The sequence below is a fragment of the Hyperolius riggenbachi genome, chromosome 7 (genome assembly GCF_040937935.1).
Source record: "Hyperolius riggenbachi isolate aHypRig1 chromosome 7, aHypRig1.pri, whole genome shotgun sequence".
In the NCBI taxonomy this organism is placed as follows: domain Eukaryota; kingdom Metazoa; phylum Chordata; class Amphibia; order Anura; family Hyperoliidae; genus Hyperolius; species Hyperolius riggenbachi.
Window position 1 is genome coordinate 117,720,770 of NC_090652.1, and position 19,191 is coordinate 117,739,960.

Sequence of the window (19,191 nt, forward strand, 5' to 3'; positions counted from 1 at the left end):
GTGGACAGACTGACGTTTCTCAAAATGAACCAGGCTTGGGTGGAAGGCGAATTCCTGGCCCCTGTTGTCGGCGAGAGGGGGACATGAAGTGGCGCACACACACATTACACCTGCTGCTGCTGCTGCTGTATTTCTTCCTGCTGTCTGTGTCTCCACTGCCAGGGAACACATTACAAGGTGCTGCTGCCCATGCGCCACCAGCTATTACGCTCAAAAATAGCTGCCTGCATTCATTTGAAAAAAAAATTGTAATTATTTTAGAGGTGTCCGGGTTGAAACCTGTGCTGTCCCAGTTGTGTATTGGACACAATGTGGGCTTCACGACCGCTGTCTGGAACCTCATGCTGTGTATTTACGGCCCTGGAACCACCGCTAGGAACCAGGGCCTATTATGTCTCGCTGCCTGCCCTCCTGCCTGCTGCCAAATGCCAGTCTGCCACACACACTCATCCTCCTCACGCTGCCTGCTGCTGTATTTCCTCCTGCTGTCTGTGTTTCCACTGCCAGGGAACACATTACAAGGTGCTGCTGCCCATGCGCCACCAGCTGTTACGCTCAAAAATAGCTGCCTGCATTAATTTGAAAAAAAAAAATAAAAAATTGTAATTATTTTAGAGGTGTCCGGGTTGAAAGCTGTGCTGTCCCAATTGTGTATTGGACACAATGTGGGCTTCACGACCGCTGTCTGGAACCTCATGCTGTGTATTTACGGCCCTGGAACCACTGCTAGGAACCAGGGCCTATTATGTCTCGCTGCCTGCCCTCCTGCCTGCTGCCAAATGCCAGTCTGCCTCACACACTCATCCTCCTCACGCTGCCTGCTGCTGTATTTCCTCCTGCTGTCTGTGTTTCCACTGCCAGGGAACACATTACAAGGTGCTGCTGCCCATGCGCCACAAGCTATTACGCTCAAAAATAGCTGCCTGCATTAATTTGAAAAAACAAAACAAAAACATTTTTAATTATTTTAGAGGTGTCCGGGTTGAAAACTGTGCCGTCCCAATTGTGTATTGGACACAATGTGGGCTTCACGGACGCTGTCTGGAACCTCATGCTGTGTATCTACGGCTCTGGAACCACCGCTAGGAACCAGGGCCTATTATGTCTCGCTGCCTGCCCTCCTGCCTGCTGCCAAATGCCAGTCTGCCTCACACACTCATCCTCCTCACGCTGCCTGTTGCTGTATTTTCTCCTGCTGTCTGTGTTTTCACTGCCAGGGAACACATTACAAGGTGCTGCTGCCCATTCGCCACCAGCTATTACGCTCAAAAATAGCTGTCTGCATTAATTTGAAAAAAAAAACCAAAAACCATTTTTAATTATTTTAGAGGTGTCCGGGTTGAAAACTGTGCCGTCCCAATTGTGTATTGGACACAATGTGGGCTTCACGGCCGCTGTCTGGAACCTGATGCTGTGTATTTACGGTCCTGGAACCACCGCTAGGAACCAGGGCCTATTGTGTCAGCTAAATCACACTGCCTGACACACTACTCCTCCTCCTGTAGCTGCATTGAGCTTCTGCTGTTTGTGTGCTGCTACCACTGCCAGGGAGAACAGAAGAAGAACTATTTTCTGCTGCCACCTGCCCACCCACTCTCCTACCGGCAGCTATTACCACACTACAACCAGGGCCGGCCCGCTCATGAGGCGGGGTGAAACTTTTGCCTCAGGCGGCAAATTTCCAGGGGCGGCACCCGCCCGTCCGTGGGTGCGGGGAGCCGGCCCGCCGAGCTGGAGGGGTAGCTGGCAGGACGGGGGTATTGGGCCAGCGGCGGGGAGGGGGGTCGGACCCCCCCCTCCCTCGCCTGAGTCCCCCGTCCTCCGCTCCCCTCCAGCCTAAATAGACGCAGCCGTATATGTAAGAGGCACGGGCGGGGAGACACTCCCCTCCTCCTCGCTCCAGCGTGCGCTCCACTGACATCACTTCCTGCAACGCTGCAGGAAGTGATGTCAGTGGAGCGCATGCTGGGAAGAGGTGAGTGTCCTCCCCGCCCGTTCCTCTTACATATACGGCTGCGTCTATTTAGGCTGGAGGGGAGCGGAGGACGGGGGACCCAGGCGAGGGAGGGGGGGGGTCCGACCCCCCTCCCCGCCGCTGGCCCAATACCCCCATCCTGCCAGCTACCCCTCCAGCTCGGCGGCCCCCCAGAGCGGCCCCCCCCCCCCGAGGGGGGGGGGGGCGGCGGTGGCAATTTTTTTAAAAAAAATTTGCCTCAGGCGGCAAAAAGTCTAGGGCCGGCCCTGACTACAACTTGCAACTACTTCCTCCTCCTGCTGATGTCTGTGTTTTACCACCGCCAGGGTACACAGAAAAAGGTGCTGTGGCTTGCAATGTGCCACTACCTACCTATTATGCAATCAACACAAATTGAACTATAGTTGAAGAGAAATTGAGAGCCCAATATGGTGTAGTATGTCAAAATTGATTGGATAAATGAAACAGTGAGATGGTAATATTAACAAACACGGGTTACCACCTAGGTAACCACTCATTAGGCAGGTGAGGAGATTAGACCTGTCCTCACTCAGGATTAAGAAGTCGCTCTCTGTAGATAGAAGGAAAGGGGGTAGATCACCCCTCCACCTGGGGTGGACTCAAATATATTGGTAGGTGAACAGACGCGCCAGAAGGATAAAAGTACATAACATTTTTAAAAAATTGCTGGGAGGAAGTGGTGGACTCGCCTCCGTTAAAGCAGACACCAAGGACTGTAAATGTATAGATATACACATTTATTGAAAATACCCCAAAGATGCAACGCGTTTCGCGGGCACAGCCCACTTCTTCAGGCAATAAGCAGGGGATAAACAACAGCAATTCAGTTATAGCAAGCAGAGCACCTCATGTATGTGTATATCTATACATTTACAGTCCTTGGTATCTGCTTTAACGGAGGCGAGTCCACCACTTCCTCCCAGCAATTTTTTAAAAATTTTATGTACTTTTATCCTTCTGGCGCCTCTGTTCACCTACCAATACAAATATAACTATGGTGTTATTAAAATAAAATATTTCCACAAATGAAGTAAAAAAAAATATTACAAATGAAAGGAAAACAAAGACACATAATATAATGATAGAGAAGAAGAGGAAGAAGAAGAAGAAGATATAGAAGACGAAGAAGAAGATATAGAAGACGAAGATGAAGAAGATATAGAAGAAGAAGATGAAGAAGATATAGAAGAAGAAGAAGAAGATGAAGAAGATATAGAAGAAGAAGAAGATGAAGAAGAAGAAGAAGAAGAAGAAGAAGAAGAAGAAGAAGATATAGAAGAAGAAGAAGAAGAAGAAGAAGATATAGAAGAAGAAGAAGGAGAAGAAGATATAGAAGAAGAAGAAGATATAGAAGAAGAAGGTATAGAAGAAGAAGAAGATATAGAAGAAGAAGAAGAAGATATAGAAGAAGAAGAAGAAGATGAAGAAGATATAGAAGAAGAAGAAGATGACGTAAATGAAGACTTCCAACTAACAAACAATTTTGGACACACCTTCTCATGCAAACACTTTTAATGAAGGAAATTTACTATTTTTGATACCTTTTTTATAACTACTACATCACCACATAATCACTTGATGTTTTTCTTCATAAAAAAGGTGGTTTCATGCATCATTGACCTCCAATACAAGTTTTAAAAGCTATTTAAGGCCAGCTCGAATATTTTACTCGAATACAGACTCGGATAGTGACGTCGGATATCCGAGGTCGAATCGGATATTCGATTAACTCGAATATCGAACTTCGAGTGAATTCGGATAGTTTACTATCCGAATTCGACCAAACTCGAATAGAATAATGAGGTATCCGAGCAACACTGATGAAAACTATTGGAACTCTATCTAGTGCCACCACCTCCACCTGCCAAGCCCGCCCACCCCCCTCCCTGTAATATTTCCTGGTGGTGTGTGTAGTAGCAGCTCACTTACAGTATCTGCCACATGCCTCCTGTATTGTCTTCTCTCCATCACCAGGAGCGCCTGTACCCCGTAACACCCTTTCATGTACTGATGTCAGTACAAGGGACAGGGTTATGGGTACAGGCATCCCTATTAACACAGAGAAGACACTAGGGGCAAATAGGTGAGTGGCTTCCACACTCATAACTAGACCAATGGAGAGACACATTACATGAGGGAGACCTGCCAGGAGTCCGTAGATCCTTTGAGTATTGAACCCCATTGCACACCCAACTGAGCCTTTTTTCGAGCAAGATCTTTTGAGCATCCTGGATATATAATTTAAATCGATTTGCTGGATATCAATCAAAGTGGTGAATCAGGCGGCTAGGTTGCAGCATTGATCTCTGCCAGATTCAATCATTTGATATGGATGCCACAAATCGAGTAATGTATGGTCACCTTAGCCACATACTGTACCTGCAGCAAGCATGAAGACAATGAAATCAGAGGTTAGAGAGAATACCTGATCTGCTTACTTATTCTGCATCTGTAACTTAACATAATTTGGTGATAACTTACCATGTACGAGTCTCAATGCATTATCAACTTTGTGTTGTATCAAAATATCGGTCATGCTCATAGGCATCCTGTACGGGGAAAAAAAAAAGATTGCTTAAAAGTATATCAGTAAAGTAAAGGACATCTGGAATGAGAGAAATATGGAAACTGCCATATTTATATCCTTTTAAATAAATTCTGATTGTTCATTCACCAGTTAGTTTCTTAACCCCTTCTCGAGAGCTCCCAAAGATGGGTTACTCCCTACTCTTACCTGCACTGGTGCATGTGCACTACAGAGTCACTCATCTTTAGGAGCACTTGGGCTCCAGAATACTCCAGTGGCAGCAGATTTGTACAGGGGTGATAGTGCTGGAACGAGGGGACCGTGAAAGGAATGGGATGGCTCTATAAGATCCAGTACCTTCCCTCTCCATAGGTAAGTATCTGACTTTTTATTTTAACTTCACTTTACATTTGCTTTAACTTTTATAAACATAATAAAATAGCTTACATTCATGTAAGCAGGCTCTCTGCTTTACATAGCTGAGCTATCCAAATTTGTGGCTGGGGTTACCTTTTTAAAAGACATACATTCAGCTACAGCACTCCGTCGGAGTTTGCTGAGTCTGCATCTTGCTCTTCACATTACTTGCATTAGGTGGGCTAAGGACATTTTAAGTACAGGCAATAGACAGAGCTAGGCCAAGGCAGAGTCTGGATAGGCTCAAGGCTGTGGGCACACCGTGCACAGCTTCAAGGGCGCAGGAAGGGAACTGACATCTATTCTCTTTCTCTCTCCTCGGTCCCTCTCCTACAATGTGTAGCAGATAGAAGATAAAGGAGAATCAGACAGGTTGTTATCTCCTTCTCTCCTGTGGAGGAGTTTGGGTCCTCTTTAATATTCAGAAATACTGTTTATTTTATTTATTTATTTTTCTTTCTTATTTCTCAGGTTTTTTTTGTTTTTTTTTTGTTTCAGTAGATTTTTATTGAAAAACCAATAGAAATAAACATTACAAATACAATAATCCAATTGGTCAATTGGTGTACTTTTATGTTTACACGATACAAATAACCATCCAGTTGCGTCCTATAATGCACATCAAATATATAAAGTTCTACAGTACATGTTCAAGCAGAAATAGAAATACAACATCCTGTTGATGCCAGGGCCGGATTTCTACTTTTTGCCGCCCAAGGCCCGCTGTAACCGGCCGCCCCCCCCCCCCCTCCCCATACCTTCCCCTCCTAACAGCATCCTCATCAACCACACACACACTTTTCTCCTCCCAGCAAACACAAAACTTTAACTGAAACTACTGTAGAAATCATCTTACACCCCACCATTTCAGCACTGGGTCCCTCTCTGGTCAAATAGGATTCTTCAGTGTTCAAGCTTGGCTGTAGGCGAGTGTGTCCATACTGGGCATGCACAAGTAAAGCTGGCACATGCTCAGTAGAACTAAAGCACTTGTGTACTGTTTTTTTCCTCCATGCACAAGCATTTCATTTTACTGAGCATATGCAAACCTTATTTGCACGTGTGCAGTACAGATACGCTTGGCCACAGTGTATGTGTGTGTGCATGTGTATGGAATAAGGCAGTTAGAACTGAGGAAGGTCAACGAGAGGAGCTGTATGCATGCAGAGGGACAGAACTAATGCCTGGCAGACACAATGAGATTTTCTGGCAGATTTCCTGTCAGACTGATTATTTCCAATATGTCCAATATGATTTCTGATCGGTTTTCCGTTTACTTCTATGGAACATCGATCGGAAATCAGATTGGACATGTTGGAAATAATCGATCTGACAGTAAATCTGCCAGAAAATCTCATTGTGTGTACCAGGCATTAGGGACAGAAAGGCTGGTGTAAGGTAGGTAAGGGGCAGTTAAAACTGAAGAGGTGGTCATGGTGAGGAGAGATCAGTCGGGCTGGGGTGAGGTAAGAAAGGATAGAGAAGATAGAGAAGGGCAGTCAGAACTGAGGGGGTGTTCAGGGTAAATAAGTCAGCCAGGGTAGGGGATGGTAACAATTGAAGGGCTAGCCAGGGCCCCTGTTTCCATAGGGGCAAACAGCTCCCAGCATGGGCCCCCCCCCCACCTATAGAAGCGCCACAGCTTCCAGTTTGCCCCTCCATAGAAGCACTACAGTTCCCAGCATGCTCCACCTCTCCATAGAGGCACCACAGCTCCCAGCATTCCCCTCCATATAGTATTGGGGTGTCCCCAGGGCCCAAGAGCAGGCTGCCGACCCTAACCCCCCTATGTGTATAGTGGTCCACGGTGCCCCTGCACAGTATTCGCAGTGGGGAGCACTCACCTGTCCAATCGGCATGCTCCTCCTTCCGTCTGTGTGCCTTATCCTTGTGGATGCCTCATCTCCATGACCTGGCGGCATGTACATTACTCATGTGCACCTGGGTCATGAAGATAAGGCATCTGCGTTGATGAAGACTGAGGCACCCAGAAGAGTGCGTCAGAGGGACAGATGAGGGCACTCCACTGCGAATACTCTGCAAAAGCATCATGGATGACTATACACATAGAGGGAAGGGGTCTACCAGCTGGCTCTGGTGACATGGGGGACACCCCAGTACTATGAGGAGAAGGAGGTGCTAGCTGGGAGCTGTAGTACCTCTATATAGGTGGACATTCTGGGAGATGTAGTACCTCTATAGAGGGGGGCATGCTGGGAGCTGTAGTGCCTCTGTATAGGTAGGCATGCTGGGAGCTGTAGTGCCTCTATAGAGGGTGGCATGCTGGGAGCTGTAGTGCCTCTGTAGAGGGGGCATGCTAGGAGCTGTAATGCCTCTGTATAGGTAGGCATGCTGGGAGCTATAGTGCCTCTATAGAGGGGGCATGCTGGGAGCTGTAGTGCCTCTGTAGAGGGGGCATGCTAGGAGCTGTAGTGCCTCTGTATAGGTGGGCATGCTGGGAGCTGTAGTGCCTCTATACAGGGGGCATGCTGGGACCTGTAGTGCCTCTGTATAGGTGGGCATGCTGGGAGCTATAGTCCCTCCATAGAGGGGGGCATGCTGGGAGCTGTAGTGCCTCTATAGAGGGGGCTTGCTAGGAGCTGTAGTGCATCTATACAGGGGAGCATGCTATGAGCTGTAGTGCCTCTATGGTGGGTGGAGGAGACAAAGGGGTCACCATCTAATGCTGCTTCCTGGATGGGAGGTCAGGATCAGGTAGGTACTCACACAGGCTTGAAGTCACTGTGTCTGCAGCAGAAGAAGTTATTCTAAAAGCCAGACACCGGATCCTTCAGCTTCCTGATCTATTCTATCTGTACAGTTAGAGTCCTGCTTCAGCTTCTCCCCACGTGCAGTTTGGATGATTTCAGCACTCTCTCCCTCCCCCGTGCTTTGCTGTCGGTACTGAAAGGAGGGAGGGGGGAGTGTATACACAAAGTTGCTGTGGCTATGCACAGAGGTCTGTCTCCTTCTCTGCCAGCGCTCTGGGGTTTCTGACTGCCTCAGCAGCGTGGTGAGACCTCTGTGCAGCACTCCTCTATGCTGCCGCTGCCTGCTCTAATCAGCTGATCCTGCTAACTTCCCTGGCTTCCGACAGAAGGAACTGAGGTGACGGTGGGACACACAAGTTGCTTCACAGTCGCCCTAAGAATTCTCCGCCCTAGGAACCGGCCTTGGAGGCCTGCCCAGAAATCCGGCCCTGGTTGATGCAAGTTGTTATAATTTAAGTAGGCCTCAGTTATTTGGACTGAGTTAGTCAAAAAGGCTTGATGAGCAGACCTGTCCTTTAAGGGGATTTTCTCTGTAAAGAGAAAATCTGCAGTTCTGTCAGCAGAACTAGAACATACCAAGAAGCTGTTCTGAACAAGGCCGCAGGTCTCCCTGACCTGGACATGGAACAATAAACATCAGCCATGTTTTGTAAATATCCACATTCCTGCATGTATGTCAAATGCCTCATTGATTATTAATCGAGTAGGCGGGTATGATGACACCACGAGTGGGTCCACCAATAGACTGATATAGGGGGTGGCGAAGATGATGTCATATTTAACTCTTTCCTAGTCGGTATTAAATCTGGAGCGAGCAATGGAGAACTCACTTCTGCTTCTTCCTTCCGCACTAGCTCGCAAGGCCGACTGGGACCTCTAAGCATGTTCTTCCCTTATGTAATCTGATCTAATGTCTGCTGTACATAGGTAGTTTAGTGGAACGTAGGTTAGCAAGAAGTGCCTGAGTGACTTCAGTAGGGAGTCTAATCACGAGCTTGTAACACAACATGAAGATTGGCATGGCTAGGATATGATGAATGTATCTATCTGTATTTCTGTAGTCCTGAATAAATAACGTAAACATTGAAGAAGCCTGAGAAAGTCTATCTACTGTTTGCTGTGTGGAGAGTCAAGTGATCTCACAGTCTGTGAGACGATGGTGTCGAAGCAAGGTGATAAGAACAGTTTATAACAGTGGTGCCTGAAATCCTTCCCTGCCTAGCAAAACAGGCAGACGGGGCCGGGGCCGAAAATGGTTTCAAGATATTCCACAGCAAAACAAGCGGAATAGACTGTAAAGCTTATCAAGCTGATACTGATAAGCTGGTGTGAGTGTGTGCGGGAGCCAAGCACACGGCAGCAATTCGAGAAATCAGCGGCGAAACTCTTGGACGTTACACTGTGACTGCATTGTGCACTGTGGTCACCAGCCGAAAACCGGATCACAGGTGACTGGAAGGCTCCGAGGCCGGCTGGCAGCTGCCGCTGGAGATCGATCCGCTGAGCCAGTGTGGGTACACAGAGATGACGCTCAGTAGTTCCAGGGATGATCCACTCAGTTTCGTGGAGTTGCCAAAAGCTGGTCGAATTAGCAGGCGTACGAAGTCCTCTGCTCAGGCAAGTTTGATTTACGTTGTATTTGGTGTTATAACAAGGAGAGGATAATGTGTTAATGTGTACATTCTGTGTTAATTGCAGTGTGGAGGCTGCGGGCTTCTCATCTCTCCTGTGCGTGAAGGGAGGGGTGAGGAGAGGTGCAGCTCCGATGTAAATACAGAATGTGTTTTCAGAGTTTATGCGCTTTGATTGTTTCTTAGGATTCGATGTTCCTGTGTGGCAGATGTTTTGTTTTCTCTTTCTCTGGGTTTTGTTTTGTTTTTCTCCCCCGCGGCAGAGGGAAACCATCAGTGTTAGTGGTGGACAGGGGAGAGAGGTAGCAGAGTAGACAGGAGAGAACAGTTGTAGAACTTAGAAGTAAGTTTTTTCTCGGTGAGCTGTTTTTTTTCTTTTCTCTTTTTTTTCGGGGAGCTGGGTGGACAGCCCTTGTCTCTGGGTAGCTGTGTAAGTTCGCATAGTGACAGCTGAGATAATGGGTGAGGTTTTTGTTTATTTTTTCTCCGTGCGTTTCCAGTCAGAGTTGCTAACATGCTTGTAAATATCTGCATCTGTTATGTTGTTCAGCCAGCTCGTCTGTTGTTCGTCTCAGTAATAGTGCTGTAATAGTTCTGAGTTATGGCTGAGATAAGCTGCAGATGAGTTGTGGAGAGAGGGAGTTTTCCATGTCCCAAGGATTTCTCCTTAGGTTTTTACGGACATCCAGGAATGTATGATTTTTTTTTTTACTCTGCATTGTGGATAGATGCTTTGTAATTATGCACAAAATGTTTGGTCTGTGTGAGGTTTGTTTTCTCTCCTAAGATATAGGAACCAGAGGCTGCTATGGGAGCAGCCATCTTAGCTGGCAGTCCAGGACTCAAAATGGCGGCAGTGGAGAGAGCCCGCCCCCGAGAGTCATGGCCCCCACACGTCATGGCAGGGGGGGAGGAGGGGCTGGGGGATCCACGTCACGTCAGGCTGTGCTCGCGGCTCCGGGCAGAGCAGCTGAAAGGAAGGGGGGTAGAAATACAGAGACATTCTCCTGTGTGTCTCGGTTCTCAAAGTATTTCCCCAGAGCTTTTCCCTGGGTCCATGGAAAGGAATGCCAGAATAGGAAGTGTTTCCCAGCTAGGTGCAGGGACACACGTAGCAGTGCAGGTCAGGGAAGTGTCTGTACTGAGTTGCTTACGGGATTATTCCTGTAAGTGGGGCACCTTAACCTGCTGAGCGGTCTGGACGAGCTCAGCTCGTCCAACACCGCCAGAGGCTGCCGCTCAGGCCCTGCTGGGCCGATTTGCACCAAATAAAAAGCAGCACACGCAGCCGGCACTTTGCCAGCCGCGTGTGCTGCCTGATCGCCGCTGCAGCGCGGCGATCCGCCGCGTGCAGCGGCGAAAGAGGGTCCCCCCAGCCGCCCGAGCCCAGCGTAGCCGGAACAAACAGTTCCGGCCAGCGCTAAGGGCTGGATCGGAGGCGGCTGACGTCAAGACGTCGGCTGACGTCCATGACGTCACTCCGCTCGTCGCCATGGCGACGAGGGAAGCGAAACACGGAGGGCCGCTCATTGCGGCCTTCCGTGTTATCTCTTGCCGCCGGAGGCGATCGGAAGATCGCCTCCGGAGCGCCCTCTAGTGGGCTTTCATGCAGCCAACTTTCAGTTGGCTGCATGAAATAGTTTTTTTTTTATTTAAAAAAAACCCTCCCGCAGCCGCCCTGGCGATATAATCAGAACGCCAGGGTGGTTAATGGGTGGTGCAGCATGAGTTCCCAATAGAGTATAGGGGGGGACAGTGCATCAGGGGGGTGCCGGAGTTGGAAAAAAGGGAGTTGACCAATTCGGGTTTCCGTCGCCGCTTCTGCAGAGCGGTAACGTTTTTTTCCGGTTTTTGTCGTGGACAGGGCCAGAGCTTGACTGAGAGGTCTATGCTGGGCTGGAGCTGTTTTTTTTGTGCGTTTTTTTTCGTCCACTGATTGGTCAAATATGTTTTTTCCAGCTCCTATCAATTGTAGCACAAAGAACAAGGACTGACAGCAGTTCATGGGGCAATTATACAGATGATAAAATTGCCGTTTACAGAGTGACAGTGTATCAGTACGCTGTTTGCCATGTGACTACCTACCATGTGGGCATTCAGGGATCTGCATACAGGCATGTGACGCTGGTATGCTTAGCCCTGCACCCTGTGTAGTTTAAGTGCAAAGTGCTCCTTCCTACCGGGAGGCAGCCGTTTTTTTGGTAGTCTAGGTAGTGGCACGGCAAACATTGATCAGAGGGTACAACACACAGCACTTCTAGCAGAGCTGGTATCGCGAGGAAGTTCTAGATAAGTAAATGCGATAATGAGTAAGAGCATTGCAGGCTCACCTGCAAAGCAGCATCAGGTGTGGCATCCGTAATCTGTGCATGTGACGGCCGCGCATGGACAGATGAGGGGGGATGTGGAGTGAGCTGCAATGGGGTGAGAGCTTCCAAAGGTGAAGCGAGCTTCCAAAGGTGAAGTCCGCGGGAGCATATTGTAAACAGGTAAGTAATGAGGATAGTACTGAGGTAGGGGGGTGAAGTTTAACTCCAATCTACCAATAAGAGTAAACAGAGTTCATGAGAACCATAGAGCAACGAGATCAATTACGATATATATTAATCAATTTAAAGTGTACAGAGTACAAGCCGCAGGGCGAATCCCAAATCATTAATAAGAATTGATTTGTTTGTATTTCGATTTCAGGAGTGGGGCAATATGGAATCGAGACAGCTGCAGTGCTGGCAGCAAAGATGGAGATGTCAGTCGGATAAGCGAAAGGTTCCAGATGCCAATCTAAGCTTGGAGAAACACGAGATTCCTGAAATGGGAAAGAGACTAAAACACGAGATTCCTGAAATTGGAAAGAGACTAAAACACGAGATTCCTGAGATCGGAAAACGTCTAAAAAAAACTGTCTGAGCAAAGCATAGTGCAAATTGCTAATGTTTTTCTTTCCCAAGGTGGTGCTTTTATAATGAAGAGTACCGTGCTGATGGTGATCCTAGGTTGCCATTCCGTCCTAGGAGAACGAAGAGAGGTCATTCAACAATTAGGCACATTGGGACAACAGAATGTGGGTACCCAACACCATCTGAACTTGGTTTTGGAACAGTTAACGCACAACACCTATAGAATTCAGGGGTACACTCAAAGGCACATTCAAATAATTCTTCAGAAGATGATTGAACATGCTAGGGGTACTGCATGGGAGACAGCATGCCTGTCAATGCAGACCGAGTTAACAGCAGATTTTAAGATAATGGCTCAAGCCTTATCAGAAGGTCAAACTCCTTTACAGCTGAGACTTGACAAGGAGCGATTTGTCGATTTTCCGGGGGAAGGATCTTTTGCATGGAGGCACCGAGAGGTGTGGATAAACAAATGGATGGGGTGCGACAATTTTTTATGCACCGCTACTTCCTTAGTTCCTACCGGCGGAGAAACTCAGGTAGTTTTTCCAGTAGTATCCCTGGGTACACCTGTTTCCTCAACACATGTCTTACACCATGACCTGAGAGGTCAACGGTTTTTGGTGCTAGACGGGGAGGTGAAACAAGTAGATTTGTCATCATGCTGGCAATTCTCAGAGAGGTACCTGTGTTTGCCGGGGCAAGTCCGATTTAGTGAGGACGCCTGCTGGCTCAATAACACAGAGTGCGCAGCTGCCATCCAAAAGATCCCTCCTAATGCCAAACCAATATCTCCGGTGGCTGAAGGAAAAGTGTGTTTTTTAAACATGAGGTCTAATGACACATTCATTGTACATTTTCATAATTGTTCCGATAGGGTTGGTCTTTTAAGGGGAACATATTGTGTGAGAGGAGATCCCATACGGATCAAGTCATCCAGGTTTGACTACGTGATCCCTCAAATTGTGAGGAGAACTCTAAAGTTCAAAGCTCCACAGGAGGTGCCCATCCTGAGGGATAACACGCCATGGGACAAATGGGTACAGGTTTTGACACAAGATCACACTTTGTTACAACGGTTAAACAAACAGAACACTAAATTAGAGGTGATATTTCGTCATGATCAAGGCGATCTTAAAGAGGTTGAACACAAATATAATCAGGTGAGTTCCAGTCTGACCTGGTGGAAACGGTTTCTGGCAATATTCCAGGGACATTCGGACTGGGCCTCTGCAATTCAGAATTTCTTCCTACATCCACTGGTCATAGTGATGGGGGTGGCAATCTTGGGAATCATTATACAGGTGAGTTTGTGTGTAAAATTACGCAAACAAATTAACCTGGTCCAGAGATTGGTGCCTCATAAACAATCCCATGAACCCATATTTTCAAATTAAGGGATATACAGGGTTATGGGTATAGGTTTAGTAGTACCTGTGATGGAGCTGATTGTATAAAGGTGATCTTTTAGAAGGCACCTGGCACTGCTCCCTTGAGTAACAACCAAACGAGTTTCACTTTTCTGTGGTCATGCAAGTTTGTGAGTGATACGTGAGTGACGCAAATGCTGAGCATGTGGTATAGAGGGACTTAGAAGTAGGGCCTCCCCAGAGAGCCTGGTTACAGGAAGACCAAGGGGTCTTGCTCTCTCTCTTCCAGGGGTAACCGCCTAGAGCACAGAAGTTGTGTGAGCACGAACATCGAAAAGTGAAATCTAAAGAAAAGAAACCAGGTACGGGTTAGGTTCAGAAGTGGGGATCTGCGGATCAAGCCTTTTTAGGGGGGATTGTTATAATTTAGTACATATGAGGCGGTCCGTGCACTGCGTCTTTAAATCACATTTATTATCCAAGGTTATCACCAGCAGACATTGACATAGTATGCGTGTTCACAACATGTATGAAGCGGAACAATCTGACCTGTGTCCAAGACGGATGCGGGGGTGTGACCAGGGGATGAGAGGACGGCACAACAGCCGTTTCACGCCGGTGTGGCGCTTGCTCACGTGCGTATGTCCTTGGGCCGCCTCATATGTACTACATATCTTCAGTTGCCCATGTTGGCCCGGATGCACGCCTCTACACATATTGCTGAGCAGTGAAGCTTAACAGACGGAGTTGCTTTTTAAAAGGTGCAGGGACCAATTTCCACCCCCACTACTGAGTGCCAGGCACATCTACTTCTTTTGTGTACGTTATTGTTATAATTTAAGTAGGCCTCAGTTATTTGGACTGAGTTAGTCAAAAAGGCTTGATGAGCAGACCTGTCCTTTAAGGGGATTTTCTCTGTAGAGAGAAAATCTGCAGTTCTGTCAGCAGAACTAGAACATACCAAGAAGCTGTTCTGAACAAGGCCGCAGGTCTCCCTGACCTGGACATGGAACAATAAACATCAGCCATGTTTTGTAAATATCCACATTCCTGCATGTATGTCAAATGCCTCATTGATTATTAATCGAGTAGGCGGGTATGATGACACCACGAGTGGGTCCACCAATAGACTGATATAGGGGGTGGCGAAGATGATGTCATATTTAACTCTTTCCTAGTCGGTATTAAATCTGGAGCGAGCAATGGAGAACTCACTTCTGCTTCTTCCTTCCGCACTAGCTCGCAAGGCCGACTGGGACCTCTAAGCATGTTCTTCCCTTATGTAATCTGATCTAATGTCTGCTGTACATAGGTAGTTTAGTGGAACGTAGGTTAGCAAGAAGTGCCTGAGTGACTTCAGTAGGGAGTCTAATCACGAGCTTGTAACGCAACATGAAGATTGGCATGGCTAGGATATGATGAATGTATCTATCTGTATTTCTGTAGTCCTGAATAAATAACGTAAACATTGAAGAAGCCTGAGAAAGTCTATCTACTGTTTGCTGTGTGGAGAGTCAAGTGATCTCACAGTCTGTGAGACGATGGTGTCGAAGCAAGGTGATAAGAACAGTTTATAACACAAGTTTCACGTTATCAGAGAAACTTTTGACTACTTACATAGAGACAATGAAAGGCTGTTTACTAGCCTGATAACACCTTGTTCATAAACATACATTCCCAGGTACAAGATATTACCAATCTTGAATACACATTGATAAATATGCTAATCATCAAGACCTACCCAAACATATAGTAATCTTTTTTTTCATCATAAAAGATTTTATTGAGCAGATGTTAATTACAAAAATTCAAATAAACTTGCAGTTGAAAAGCTGTGAATCTTATATATGACTACAATATATGTAAGATAACAAATGTATTACAGTAAACATTAGGAACGATAAAGAATAATGAGAATAATATTTAAATCACTCCAAAACCTAAGAACCCGGATTAGTTGTTTTAGCTAAACCTGTAACAGGTAACAACCAACTTTGAGGTTGAAAATAAAGTGTTGAGGCAGGTAGCCCAACAGGCTTACGACACTTATTAGTACTGTGACTTTGTTGTTGGAGTGATAGCAACAGTTCTATAAGGGTGACTATTCATCTACATATAACCGAGGTAATAGCTACTAGAAGGAATGAAGAGCATTAGTAAAGAAAAGAGCAAGAAGTAGCAATTGATTAGAAAAAGAGAAAGAAGAGAGGAAGAAAGGTACCGACAAGGCTAAAAGTATAGGGGTATCAGTTCACCAAGTTAAAGTGGTAATTGGCTAGCGTAACTCAGCCAGTTTTTTGGGAGAACAAAATTATTGTGGTCTCCTAATGTCCTGCTTCTTATTTTGTATTCCATCGAGATGTTTCTATTAACCACAGATAACACTTGGGTTATGTTGATTTGGTTTGCTTATTGCCAATTTGTCACTATTAGGGATATAGCTGATAGTAAAACATGGGCTATTTGCGGTTGTATGGGTTTGGGTAGGAGATGGAGGTCAATCAGTAGTAGTGCCAGCTTGGGTGAGATCTTAAAGGAGCTATAGAAGTATTTTTTAATCAGGGACTCTACTTGGAGCCAAAACTTATTTATGATAGGGCAATCCCAGAGCATGTGCAGAAGCGTTCCTGTATTAGATGAGCAGTGCCAGCAAAGGGGGGAGCTATCGGGTTGGAACGAGGCCACTCTTCTTGGTGTTAAGTACCATCTAAAAACTATTTTAAGGGAAGTTTCCCAGTGAGAGTTATTTTTAGAGAGTTTTAATACCTTGCCTGAGGAAATTATTAAATCGTGTGCTGAAATAGGCGTTTGCAAATCATTGGACCAAACTAGTGCATATTTTTGTAGAGGTGAGGAATCCTGGGCGTTGATGGCCTCGTAAACATATAGTAATCTTAAGGCAGCACCATATTAAGGCACTAGATGGTCATTATAACTAAGAAGAGAATAGGTGAGAAAGAACCAGAAAAGGAAGAAGAAGAAAAATGAAAGAAGAGGAAGAAAAGGACCTACCAGGGGTCAGAACTCAGTTCAGCAGGTTCATCAGAAGCAACGCAGGAACTCCTAGAGTCCCTAGCGAGGGTGGAGGCAGCACATGGATGGAAGTACTGAGAGTACAGGGGCTCCCATATCTTTTCAAATCTAGCTACTGTGTCAGTAGAGATAGCTAACATTTTGTCAAAAAACATGGCCTGCCCCAAATGTTGTAGTACCGATTGATATGAAAGGGTAGGAGTTCTCCATGAGGCAGCTATGACTTGCTTGGTTGCAGAAAAGATATGTGCTATTAGTTTAAATTGCTTTGATGAAGATCCTTCCAGGTTGAACACCAGTAAAGCTACCTCAGGGGACCTAGGAAAGGAGCTACCAGCAATTGAATAAATTATCTGATAAACTCTGTGCCAAAGTCTCCTTACTTTGAGGCATTTCCACCACACATGCAAATATGAGCCCTCCTGGGGACAACCACGGAAACAACGTGCAGAGCTTTTATTATTAAACTTAGCCAGCCTATTTGGTGTAAGATACCACCGAAACAGTACCTTGATATTAGTCTCAATCACATTCGAGCAAATAGAAGATTTGTGCACGTTATGCCAAAGGACATCTAAGTCTTCTTTTTCAAATTTGAGTTTCATTTCTTGCTCCCATTTTTGTATATAAGAGGGTTTACTATTCTTAGGGGGGGGGGGGGGGGCAACCAAGCAAGCATAAATGGAAGAAATCATACCCGGGGCAGTAGGATCCTGGTAGCATCTATACTCAAAGGTAGTGCGGGTTAGCAGGGAGTCTGCTCCCTTGGTTAAGGTTTGTACAAAGTGCTTCACTTGCATGTATCTGAAAATCTCAGGCCCTGGCAAATTCCCTTTCTCAGTTAACGTTTGAAAAGGTTTAATACCCACATCTGTCACTAAATCATATACTAGGGTAAGGTTAGCTTCTTTCCATTTAAGGAATGCTTTTGTGTCGTCTTTGCCGGGAGGAAATAGGGGGTGCCCCACAATTTATGTTAAAGGTCGATGGGAAGACATTAAAGGGTTCCTTTGCCTTACATTATCCCAGACTTTAAGAGAGTGTAGAATAATTGGGTCATGCAATTTCCCCCGAGCTTGAGGATCTACCCATAATAAATTAGAGAGTTGTAGTGGATAGCTGCTTGCCCATTCCACAAGTACCCATTTAGGAGGATTATGAGATGTGTGCCGTGGAGCGGTTTGAGCTACTTGCACAGATTGATAATATTTAGTAATGTTGGGGATCCCGAACCCACCTTCTGATTTTGGCCTATAGAGTACTTGCTTTGCTATTCTGGGTTTAACGTTTCCCCAAACGTAGGAATTAATTGCAATTTGTAGTTGGATAAGAGTATTCAGGGGTATGTGAACTGGGAGAACTCTAAAATAGTATAGGAGTTTTGGGAGGATCACCATCTTTACAGCAGCTATCCTGCCTAACCACGATATGGAATATTTCTTCCAACTTTCCAAGAGGAGTTTATGTAAAAGGGGGAGATAATTTGCTTTAAAGATATCGAGATAAAAACGTGTCAACAAAATACCGAAGTATGGGAGTTGAAAGGGTTCCCACTGAAACTCAAAAAATCTCTTAACAAGAGTGTCGTCTAAAGTGATGTTTAAAGCTTTTGACTTTTTACTGTTAATGCTGAGGCCCGAGAAGTCTTCAAACTGCGTTAGCAATATTGATCAACTGGGGAGAGAGATTAGAGGGTTAGATGATGAGAGAATTACGTCATCGGCATAAAGGTTAATTTTATGCTGCACCCCATTGATATTTATACCCCCTATGTCAGACTGATTTCTAATCATAGCTGCCAATGGCTCTATTGCCAAGGCAAACAGCAATGGAGACAACGGGCAACCCTGGCAAGTACCCCTTGAAATAAAAAAGCGTGAGGATTTAAAACCATTATATTGAATAAATGCTTGAGGGCCAGAATACATAGCTTTAACCTAGGATAGGAAGTGGGGACCAAAACCCCAAAGTTCAAGGAGATGAAAAAGATATTTCCAGGATACCGAATCAAAAGCTTTCTGTATGTCAAGTGACAACAACATTAGCGGGAGCTTTTGATTGTGAGCAAGCAAGCGTCGCACGTTGTCTCCAGCTTGTCTACTTGGCATGAAGCCAGCTTGATCTCCATCTATCAGGTCTTCCATTATAGAGGATAACCGAGTGGCTAGAATCTTAGCTAACAATTTTAGATCGATGTATAGGAGGGAGATGGGCCTGTGATTAGTCCACTGTGTTAAATCAGTCCCTGGTTTGGGAATCATACAGTATATATACTGGCTGTATTGCTTTCATTTTAAAAGTGAGCTCCGTTCAATATACTATTAAATGCATCACATAAAGGAGATTGCAAAAGTCCCACATAAGTTTTAAAATATAAAGACAAGACAAATAACATTTATATTGCGCTTTTCTCCTGGCGGACTCAAAGCGCCAGAGCTGCAGCCACTAGGACGCACTCTATAGGCAGTAGCAGTGTTAGGGAGACTTGCCTAAGGTCTCCTACTGAATAGGTGCTGGCTTACTGAACAGGCAGAGCCGAGATTCAAACC

The 19,191-nt window shown here is 45.8% G+C and overlaps 1 protein-coding gene across 1 annotated transcript in view; it reads right to left on the reverse strand.

Annotated features, from left to right (window-relative positions):
* The window catches only part of LOC137525642 (parvalbumin beta-like), a 208,042-nt gene that overhangs the window by 138,063 nt on the left and 50,788 nt on the right, over positions 1 to 19,191 (reverse strand). Inside the window, exon 2 of the mRNA XM_068246794.1 lies at positions 4,478 to 4,545. Coding sequence (XP_068102895.1) covers positions 4,478 to 4,544 — 67 coding nt within the window. The 5' untranslated portion in view covers position 4,545. The remainder of the gene's footprint in view (positions 1 to 4,477; positions 4,546 to 19,191) is intronic.